This window comes from Nannospalax galili, unplaced genomic scaffold (genome assembly GCF_000622305.1).
Source record: "Nannospalax galili isolate Female #2095 unplaced genomic scaffold, S.galili_v1.0 scaffold218, whole genome shotgun sequence".
Classification (NCBI taxonomy): domain Eukaryota; kingdom Metazoa; phylum Chordata; class Mammalia; order Rodentia; family Spalacidae; genus Nannospalax; species Nannospalax galili.
Window position 1 is genome coordinate 4,129,071 of NW_008343207.1, and position 11,480 is coordinate 4,140,550.

General features: G+C 40.9%; 1 protein-coding gene across 1 annotated transcript in view; it reads left to right on the forward strand.

Moving 5' to 3' along the window:
• Ift81 (intraflagellar transport 81) overlaps positions 1-10,890 on the forward strand; it is a 136,110-nt gene extending 125,220 nt beyond the window's left edge. The window contains exon 21 of the mRNA XM_029566605.1: positions 10,843-10,890. Coding sequence (XP_029422465.1) covers positions 10,843-10,875 — 33 coding nt within the window. The 3' untranslated portion in view covers positions 10,876-10,890. The remainder of the gene's footprint in view (positions 1-10,842) is intronic.
• The last annotated feature ends 590 nt before the right edge of the window (positions 10,891-11,480 follow it).

The window sequence follows — 11,480 nt, forward strand, 5'->3', positions numbered from 1 at the left end:
AGTGAAAAAAGAAAGCCAACTGCAAATTGTCCTATCACACACACACACACACACACACACACACGGACACACACACACACACACGGACACACAGACAAACAATGTAATTTTCAAAAGAGCCACAAATACTCAAATATTATATATACAGTTAATGTTGAAATGGGCTGAGAAAGAGTAGTAGAAGAGGTGAAATGTAACTAGATTTGCAAGGGTGGGTTGACATTTTTATTGTTTTGTTTTTGTTTTTTGAGACAGTGTCTCACTATGCAGCCCTGGATGGCCTGGAATTAAAGGTATTTGCCACCACATCCAACTAATGGGTTAAGGTGGGAGGGGGGTTGAGACGGGGTCTCCTTGTACCCCAGCTGGCCTGGAACTTGCTAAGTAGACCAAGCTGGCCTTGATCTCACAGAGATCTGCCTGTCTTTGCCACCTGAGTGTTTGAATTAAAGGAATGGTGCCACCACACCTGGCTGGGTTAAGATTTTTATGTGCATGAGGAAAAATGAGAGAAATAAAAGGCATTTAAGGGAGCTGGAGAGATGGCTTAGCAGTCAAGAGGGCTTACTAGTTCATGTAGAGGACTCAAGTTCAGTTTTCATCACCTACATGGCAGCTCACAACCACCTATAATTCCAGCTTCATATGATCTCTTCTGAACTCCAATGACACTAAATGAATGTGGTGCATACACAGACAAGCAGAAGCACATCCTATACACACAGAGAGACAAACATATGTAAAAGGCATTTAAGGATATGGCATGTTCAGGAAATGACAAGGGGTCTTAGTATGGCTCAGTAAGTTTTACACAGTTGAATGGGGAGAAGAAGGAGGACCTGTTATGTGCTAAGCCCTTGTGCTCTAAACATCAGTCCCTCCTGACCCATAGTTTTGCTTTTTGAGGCTTCAAGTTACCATCAGTCAAGTGTGCTCCAAAAATAATGAATGGAAAATTTCAGAAATAATTCATGAGTTTTAAATACTTTAATGATGATGTTATTTTAATTGTTCTATTTTATTGTTACTGTTCTTAATCTCTTACTGTATCAAATTTATAAATAAAACTTTGCCATAAATATGTATATCTAAGAAAAAAATACTAAACTATAATAGGCTATGGTGCTATCCTTGACTTCAGGCATCTATCCCCTAGAGGGCCCTCAGCTAGACTGTATGTGAAGGAAAAATAAAATATAAGGTGTGATTGCTGTCATTAACCAGACTTAAAATACATTAAACAACAGGAATAATAACCTGGTTATTATTCACTTAATAACCAGGTGTTAAATATTGTGGTGTTGTAGGAGGTCAATCAAAACAGGGATCTAGAGTATTCATCCCATGGAACCCCCTCTACTCTAGGGAGTTCTTTTTCACTTTTCCTTAATAAATCTTCATTTTGCTTAAAAAAATAAATCAGAGTTGGGCATAATGGCACACACCTTTAATCCCAGCACTCAGGAGGCAGAAGCAGGTGGATCTCTGGGAGATCGAGTCCAGCCTGATCTACATAGTGAGTTCTAGGCCAGCTGTGGCTACAGGAAGACCCTGTCTCAAAAGGACAAATAAATAAGGTGCCTAGGCCCGACCCGGGGATTCACACCTGTGGTTCCCATTCTTGGGAAGCTGAAAAGTGAAACAAAGTAGTTCCCTTGAGCCCCAGGAGTTCAAGATCAGCTGGGGCAACATGATGCAGTCCATCAGGGGGAAGTGTGTGAAGGAGAGTGAAGAGAAAGAAAAAGCAAAAACCAGGGATCTAGGGAAGACCAGAAGATCAAATAGAAGTCAAGGAGGCTTCATCAAAGAGTTAGGAATGATGTGGGCCTCGGAACAAGTCAGGGAATGGGGTAAGTGAGAGCACACGAAGGAGGTCAGCAGGAACAAACAGACCAAGTGCTCCCTGCCTACCTCTCCTGCACCCAGGCATGCTCAAAGCCTCTGGAGCAGAAAAAGGAAGTATGAAGTCTAGTCATCAAGATGAGAAACATAACCAACAATGGAAGCTTACTGTGCCTTGATTAGCCAATAAGTAGACCCCAGATTTTCTGAAAGTTTTCATATTTCAAGTTACCAGTTTTCATGAGAAAAAATTGACTTTCTTTTAAAAATATTTTATTATTTTTATGTGTATGAGTGTATTGCCTGCATGTATGTAAGTGCACCCGTGTCGTGCAATGTCTGAGGAAGTCAGAAGAAGGTGTCGGATCCCCTGGAACTGGAGTTATAGACGGTTGTTAGCCACCATGTAGGTGCTAGAAATCAAACCCAGGTCCTCTTCAAGAGCAGTCAGTGCTCTTATCTCTGAGCCATCTCTCCAGCCCCTGGTTTGACTTTCTTATACTCATTACCTAATTTTCTTTCATTGCATGTATTGGGGGGTACACTGTAATCATTTTGGAGTTTAAGATCTGTAAAGTTTTTATTCTGATTTCAAAAGGAAGAAAGCACATCCAGCTGGAGCCATCCAGGCAAATCAGATGAAGAGAATACAAGTTTCAGCCTCTTCTGCAAGCACGTATATAGAAGTTGGCTCAGAGAGGAGCAAGGGCTCCATAGGGGGGAAAAAAACTCAAGAAGTAAATGCCCTAAGGTACAAGCCAGAGCAGACTGGGAGAAGAGGGAGCATGCTGGAAAGGGACTTGGAATCCTCATTGCTAAAGTTTTGAGCTGCTGTGATGATAATCCGTCATTAGTATATAATGTCAGAATTGTCCCTACTGCCCCGGCCTCCTGTAGACATGGAATTATTTTTACACTAATACAAAGATTCAGCATTTTAGTCTTTGATTCAGTTCTAGCTTTGTATCATCAACACCCTCACTCTTTTTTTTTGTATGTAACATTTTTGGATTTGTGAAAAAGATTGGATAATTCCAAAGAATTTAGCTGAGGAGTAAAATATCTTTTTGTTATTTTATGTGTTTGAGTGTTTTACCTGTGTATATGTAAATGCACCATGTGCATGCCTGGTGCCCATGGTGGCCAGAGAGATGTGTGGGATCCCCTGGAACTGGAGTTACAGATGGTGTGAGCCACCATGTGGATGCTGGGAACTGGGGTCCTCTGCAAGAGTATCTAGTGCTCTTAACCACTGAGCCATTTTTCCAGCCTCATTGGAGCAGAGTATCTTAAAGGAATGTTTTTATTAGGAGACTTTTTATAAGTATATGATATTCTATGTTTTAAAAAGTATGCAAAAAAAGTTCAAAGCTGGTGTTTCACTGTGCTTGGTTTCTTTGAGAGCAAGCAGAGTTTTATTGTAATAATTGTCACATTGCCAGGGAAAGCTTCAGCCCTCAAGAAGACCACTTGCCAGTAACTTGACCATGTCAAACAAATGTTGAGCTTTTATTCTGACACTTCTCAAAGAATTTGATTGAATCTATATGTGTCCAGATAACACTCAGAAAAGTTCCCTTCTTACACTTGTTTCAAGATATATTTGGAAACAAGAGAGATGACCTTGGACTCAGCTGCTTTTCCAATTTAGGACTTCTCTGGGTCTACAGAGTGATATTCCCCAACATTCAAAATTCAACTAATGGAAAAACATTTTAGTTACTCTATGCCATAAGTCCTGTGATAGAGGACATTTTTCCCCCAGCAATATGCTCTGCCTCTAAAAGAAGTGATATATTTAGCCCATAAACTATATTAGCTTGCTAACCATCTACTTCAAAATACATTTAGGAACACATTTGCTTTTCATCAGCATGTCTTTTTGTAGTCTAAATTGAGCTGTCCTTGCTTTTCAAAATATTTTAGCTTCTAAGAAATAAAAAACAGTGAACATTCAACCCTTTTACCTTTGCTCTCTGACATTCAAAATTTGATTTGAAGCCAGAGTTCCTTGTAGCTCGATGTAAGATCTAAAAGAAGACTTTTAGAAGCACTGCTGTCCCCTTCTAAGGTATTGCCACTTGTCCAGATTACAGTGGAAGTCCTGTTGGTCTCACCTTCAGCCATGTCTGCAGTTAGCCCATGGAGGTGGATGGTTTACACTGTCATTATGGTGACTTCATTTCAGATACTATTTTGCTTATTTTGAAGGCTTAAGCAACTCCATTTTTAATTTGTTGTCATGGTCTTATGACAAAATTTAAGTAGCCTTTTTGATAAGGCACCTTTTCTTTGAAGCAAACAGCCTGATTATTGTCCTACATAGCATATCACCAGGGATAGTAATGTTTTCTATTTTCATAGGGTTTCCTACCATGTTATAGGCAACAAGAGCATCTATAGAGAATGTTATATTGTGAGCAAGTGTCCAGCATGTGCAATATATTAACTTCCAATAAAATGCTGTGACACATGTGCAACCCATACCACACATGGAGATAAAACACTATATGATACTTCAAAGATATCTGTTCTCAAGAATTCCTTATAGTTTGATTTGGAATCAAATGCTATGTCAACTGTTAGCCACAGGGTCAATGATATTGACCAGATAGTCAACATAAAACTCGTACCTAAGATACTTACAGTTGACCCTTCCCATCTGATGACAGGTGGTCTTCAAGTTTTAATTATTATAAATCATTACCAGCATTACTTTGTAGTTTCCTAACTCAGAAACTGAAAACTTTCATTGTTAATCTGACATTTACTCTTATAAAAACGGGTTTTGCATGGGTGTGGCTGTTCTGTGTACTTTTCCATTATTTTATTGATATTGAACTAGAGCAATTGCTAAAGTCACTACACTGCCCTAATTAAGTAAATTAGAGCTTGTGATGCCCAAGCTGATTGATTTTTACACGATAAGCAGTAAAGTTTGCTTTTCCTAGTGTGAGAGCCTCCTCCAATTGCATAACTTTTGAAGCATGATTTTAACAACATGGAAAAGAAAACAAAGAATGATCTAGAAAATGTTCCCAAGACCGATAGTGCTTACAGGATAAAATTTCATGAGGAAAATGTCTCAAGAGAAAGTTTAAATTTTTAAGTTAGAAAATCATGAGTTTTGCCCAATGTTTTTAGAAAACATTGTTTTTGAAAGTATACTTTCTTGCCTTTTTCCCCTGGAAGTAATGGGAACTGAACCGTGGGCTGCACACATGCTAGACAAGTGCTCTACCACTGTACTACACCCTGAGTGCTTCTCTTCTTTTTCAAAAGTACACACAGGGCTGAGGTGTAGCTCAGTGAACAGATCATATGTTCTGCCTCTCCAAGGCCCTGGGTTCCATTCCCAGCAATGAAATAAATACAATAAAAATGCATACAAAACTTTAACCTAAGAGTTGAAACCAGGTATTTTGTGCTTCACACTTTTTATATACTCTTGCCCAGATAGGCATTGCCAACATCTAACAAGTACTCAGTGCTTGAGAACAAGCACCCCTCTCAGATGGGAGATTTCCAGTAATAACAGATTAGCATGCTTCTCTAAACTTTTTATCTGTGTCTTTCAGAGATGGAACATCCAGAGATGTACAGTCTGGTCACCTAAGTATTTACAGTCCGATTAGATCAAGGGTTTATTTTTCTCATCATGCCTATATATCTTACCTCAATCTTTTTAAAAAGTATTCTTTTTATTTTATATGTATGAGTGTACTGCCTGCATATGTTGTAGTGCACCTGTGTCGTGCAGTGCCTGTGGAGGAGGTCAGAAGAGGATGTTGGATCCCCTGGAACTGGAATTATGGACAGTTAGCCAACATATGTGGGTAGTGGAAATTGAACCCAGGTCCTTTGCAAAAGCAGCTAGTGCTCTTAACTGCTGAGCCATCTCTCCACACCCTTACCTCAATCTTTTTGCTACAAAGTCCATATTTGTTTATTTAAAGAGGCAGACCTTACATATTCATTTCAAAAGATCTTTTTTTTCCCCCAACCCTGTCCATCTTTAATTGTATTGATGGGTGCTGGCCTGGTCTCATGTGCATGCACCTAGAGGTCAGGGGTCAACCTTGGGTGTTGTTCTCCAGGAGCCATCCACCTTTTTTGGTGGGGGATAGGGTTTTTGTTTTTGTTTTTGTTTTTGTTTTTTTTTTTTGCTGTAACCTAGGGCTCAGCATTTTTAGGCTAGGCTAGCTGGTCAGCAAGCCCCATGGATAAGTCTATCTCTACCTCCCCAGAGCTAAAATTAAGAGTGTGCACCATCACGCGCAACTATTCACAGGCATGCTAGAGGTTACCCTCCAGTTCTCAAGCTTGTATAGCTAGCACTTTACTGACAGCCATCTCCATCCATCCTTTTCTTCTCACGTATTTTCCCTGCCTGTTTGTGTCAGATCATCCATATCCAGACTCCTTCAGATGTACATTTTCTTACCCATACTGTTTATTTTTGGAACATCTTTCAGAAATATTTTCCATTCTTAAGAACACAGAACGTAGTGTTATATGCTGTAATCCCAGCCCTTGGGAGACTGAGATGAAAGGATTACCAGTTTGAGACCAGCATGGGCTACGTAGTAAGACCCTGTCTCAAAAAAATACAAACTGGGCCAGGTATGGTGGCACACACCTTTAATCCCAGCACTCAGAAGGCAGAGGCAGGTGGATCTCTGTGAGATGGAGGCCAGCCTGGTCTACATATGAGTTCCAGGTCATCTGGGGCTACAAGGAGATCCTGTCTCAAAAAGAAAAAAAAAAATCTTTTAAAAATACAAACTTAGCCAGGTGTGGTGGCACATACCTTTAGTCCTAGCACTCGGGAGGCAGAGGCAGGTAGATCTCTGTGAGATGGAGGCCAGCCTGTTCTACATAGTTTATAATGAGTTCCAAGCCAGCTGAGGCTATAGGGAGACCCTGTCAACAAACAAACAAACAACAACAACAAAAAAAAAAAACTTAGGGGCTAGAGAGAGCTCAGCAGTTAAGAGCACTGGTTGCTCTTGCAGAGGACCCGGGTTCAATTCCCAGTACCCATATGGTGACTAACAACCATCTGTAACTCCATTTCCAGGGAATCCGATGCCCTCTTCTGACCTCCTCAGGCATTGTATGACACAGGTGCACTTGCATGCATGCAATACACTCATAAAATAAAATAAAATAGCCGGGTGTGGTGGTGCACGCCTTTAGCCCTAGCACTCAGAAGGCAGAGACAGGTGGATCTCTGCAAGTTCCAGGACAGCCTGGTCTACATAGTGAGTTCCAGGACAGCTGGGGCTACAAAGAGACCCTGTCTCAAAAAGACCAAAATAATAATAATAATAATAATAATAATAATAATACATAAATATAAATAGTAAATAAAATATAAATTTTTAAAAAATACAAACTTCCCAAACAAAAAGACATGATCTGATGATGATTGTGCAGTTCTGACTACACAAAAAAATCATTGAATGTGGGGCTAGAGAGATGGCTCAGTGGTTAAGAGCACTGACTGCTCTTGCAGAGGACCTGGGTTTGATTCCCAGCACCCACATGGTGACTGTGAACCGTCCTTAACTCCAGTTCCAGGGGAATTCAATGCCCTCTTCTGACCTCCAGGGCATTGCACGACATGGGTGTACTCACATACATGCAGGCAATAGACTCATACACATAAAAATACGAAAATATATATTTTTAAAAAGTCATTGAATGTGAATACATTTTTAAAAACACTTTAAAAAAGTAAATTATGGGCCAGGCATGATGGCACTCACCTTTAATCCCAGCACTCAGGAGGCAGGGGCAGGTGGATCTCTGTGAGTTCAAGGCCAGCCTGGTCTACATAGTGAGTTTCAGGACACCTGGGGCTACAGGGAGACCCTGTCTCAAAAAGACCAAAAAAAAAGTAAATTATGTAGTATGTGAGTAAAACTGTTAAAAATACATGTTAAGGCTGAGCATAGCAGAGCAAGCCTTTAATCCCAGCACTGGGAGGCAGAGGCAGGCCATCTCTATGAGTTCAAGGCCACCCTGGTCTACATAGCAAGCTCCAGGCCAACTGGGGCTATATAATGAGACCCTGTCTCATAAAAACAAAAATAAAAACATGTTCAGTGTGGCAAAATTCAGATATAAAAATTATTAGATTAAAAATGGAAAGCTGGACTTGCAGCATGGCTGGGCAGGCAAAGGTGCTTGCTGTCATTTGCTGTCCACTTTCCTAGACAAGGCCTATTAACTAAACAGTATCTTTGTTGGTTTCACAGGGTTAAAGAATTTTTTAGCCATGCATAGTGGTACAGACTTTACGCCTAGTATTCAGGAGGCACAGGCTGGAGGATCTCTGTGAGTTTGAGGCCAACCTGGTCTACATAGCAAGTTCCATGCTAGCCAGGCCTACATCATGAGACCCTGTCTCAATAACAATAATAATAATAACAATAATAATAATTGTTGTTAAAATTAGGAGTAGAGTTGAGTTCTTATGGTTCATTTTAAATTTCTTGTGTAACATTTTTTTCTCTAGCTCAAAGGAAATCCTTAACAATCATTGAGAAACTTTAAATAATACAGAAAATAATTAAAATTTCCCACAGTCTCACCCAGAGACTATCACTGTTTGTAGCTTTGCTTCTAGTATGTTTTATGTGGAATTTATTTTTAACAAATGATGAAAGTAGATAGAGGATTTTATTTTTTCAAGTATTTTTTTTTTTTTTTTTTTTTTTTTTTTTTTTTTTTTTTTTTGTCTTTTTGAGGCAGGGTCTCTTTCTAGCCCTAGCTGTCCTGGACTCACTGTAGACTAGACCAGGCTGGCCTCCAACTCACAGAGATCCGCCTACCTCTGCCTCCCAAGTGCTGGGATTAAAGGTGTGCACCACCACCCCCGGCTCAAATATGTATTTTTGAAAAGGAGATTACAGGGCTGAGGTGTAGCTTTCAGTCATAAAACACACTTAGCATGTCTGAGGCCCTACATTTGATTCCAAACACCAAAGGGGAAAAAAAGATTAAAATTCAGCTACTTAGAATTTGAGCTCTTTTAATCAAGATGCTATATTAATATCAGTGGACTAAATTCCCCTTTGCCAAGCTTTTGAGATCAGCTACAGGAAAAAGCATTAACATTCTTTCCTGATACTGTCCTTTCCCTCCCAGATCTCAAACTGGATGAGATTTCCTAGGAGTCAGTAGATTCCTAGGTGGAGGAGGTAGAGCTCTGGGACCCTGGGGATCATGGAAGACAGAGGAATCTAGACCTTAAAAAAGAATGCACAGCCAGGCAATTGGCAGAGGCAGGCAGATCTCTATGAGTTCAAGGCCAGCCTGGTCTACATAGTGAGTTCCAAGCCAGCTGGGGTTACAGGGAGACCCTGTCTCAAAAAGACCAAAAAAAAAAAAAAAAAAAACACATGTTTTCTATTAAATATGTATGTGTTTCCATGTGTTATCATTATCCATAGTCATTATACACATAAACGTGCAAAACAGGAGATAAGGTGAGTGAGCCAGGCCTGGAACATATAGAAACTTTTGTCTTACACCTAAGGAAAAGTAAGGTATAAGCACAGGAACAGCCATTCAAAGTCACCTGTGTGGTGACTTTTCCTTATCTGACCCTCCCTTTCAAGTGTAAGCACATGAAGCAGAATTGAGTTCCCTGCACCTGCTTAAGCAGATAGGCTGCCTTGGCCAATAAATACTGGTGAAATGAACAAACATGACCACAGCCTTGAGCAGATCACTTCATTGCTCTGAGTCTAGGTTTCATTCTAGGACCACTTCTAAGAATGACTGAAAGGATTAATTGAGGTAACAGATGAAGCTGGTGGGTGAGACTGGGGCCCTGTCTGCTAACAACCAATTTCTTGGTTAACCTGATGGAAAATAAATGTAAGGTAGTGTTATAATTACAAATAACCATCCCTAGTCTTTTTTTTTTTTCAAGAGAGTGGGGTAGTCTCATGTAGCCTTGAACTCACTATGCCCTTGATCAGGATCCTGATCCTCTTGGCTCCACCTCCCAAGTGCTGGGATTACAGACATGAGCCACCATGCCTGGTTTTTATGGTGCTGGCAAGGCTTCATGCATACTAGGCAGGCACTCCATCAACTGAACTATATCCATAGCCCAATCAACCCCTAGTCCGTATATGGCGTGTTCATCCTGCACACCAACATATTTTTATCCTCTTACGTAGACAGAGGCAGCCTTCAGTCTTACAAAATTTACTAGAAAACAATTGAAGAGATGGTGATGGTCGTGATAAAAGCTGATAATGTGTCCTGTGGACTTTGACATCTTCCACTGCCTCTTTCTCAGTATACAAAGAGAGAAAAATCTGGGGTGAAGAGATGGCTCAGCAGTTAAGAGTGTCTACTGTTCTTGCAGAGGAGTTCAGTTCCCAGGACCATATAAGGTGGCTTATAACTGCCTGTAATTACAGCTCCAGGGGATCTGACACCCTCTTCTGGACTTTCCAGACACCTACACACACATTATCACACACACACACATGTGCATATATAAATAAAAATGAAATCTTCAAAATATGGTCAGACATGGTGGTGCACATCTTTAATCTCAGCATTGGGGAAGCAGAAGCACTTTGAGGTCAGCCTGGTTTAAATAGCAAGTTCCAGGCCAGCTAGGACTACATAGTAAGACCCCATATCAATGAATAGAGTCTTTTCTTAAATAAAGTTAAATATTTTTTAATTTAAATTTTTTTTTTTAGGTCTTTTTTGAGACAGGGTCTCCCTGTAGCCCCAGCTGCCTTGGAACTCACTATGTTGATCAGGTTGACCTAGATCTCACAGAGATCCACCTGCCTCTGCCTCCTGAGTACTGGGATTAAAGACATGCACCACCACACCCAGTTTCAAATAAATTGAAAAAAATGTCTAAAGAATATATAAATCTAACTCTAGGCTTAAGAGAAAGTTTATAGTAAACAGATGTTACTGTATCTTTAATATACTTATCAATCTCTGCTTCCCTAGGCTTCAGAACCTGCCAGCCTCTTTCCTGGGTAAGTCCAGTGGCACCCACCTTGCCCTGACTCCCCCAGCCTTATTCACTGTCCCACCTCCCCCGCCCCATCCCTCCTCTTACCTGGGTACTGGCCCATTTCTTGTCTTGGCACCCCAGACATCAGGGCTGACCTCTCAGCCTGGAACCACCACTGCTTCCTGATCCTTTGCATCCAGACCAACCCAGTTCCTTCTCCTGGTCTCCAGGAGCCCTCTGGGCCTGGTCCAGCCCTCACCTCCCTCCCTCTGCTTCCCTGGGTGGCATGGCCACCAGCTGCTGAGACCAGCATTTTCCTGGGCACTGCTCCCAAGTCTGTCCAGCCCCCAAATTCCTGAGGACAACATCTTTCCTGGAGGAATCCAATCCAGTCCTTAGGAGAAAGCCTGAACGCATTTGATCTCATCTGACTTGGGCCTCTGTGGGAACTCCTGAAGACAAAATCAATTTGGCCACTCCAATATAAAATCAAAAGAGAGAACCAGAAGCCTAGACCAACCAGCTTTTCATGCCCAACAAGTAAACCACAAAGGCACACAAAGTTTACAAAAAGAAGCAGACCTAAATATGAAGTCTTGAGTCTCTCACAAGAATCAGAAACTAAAAAAGA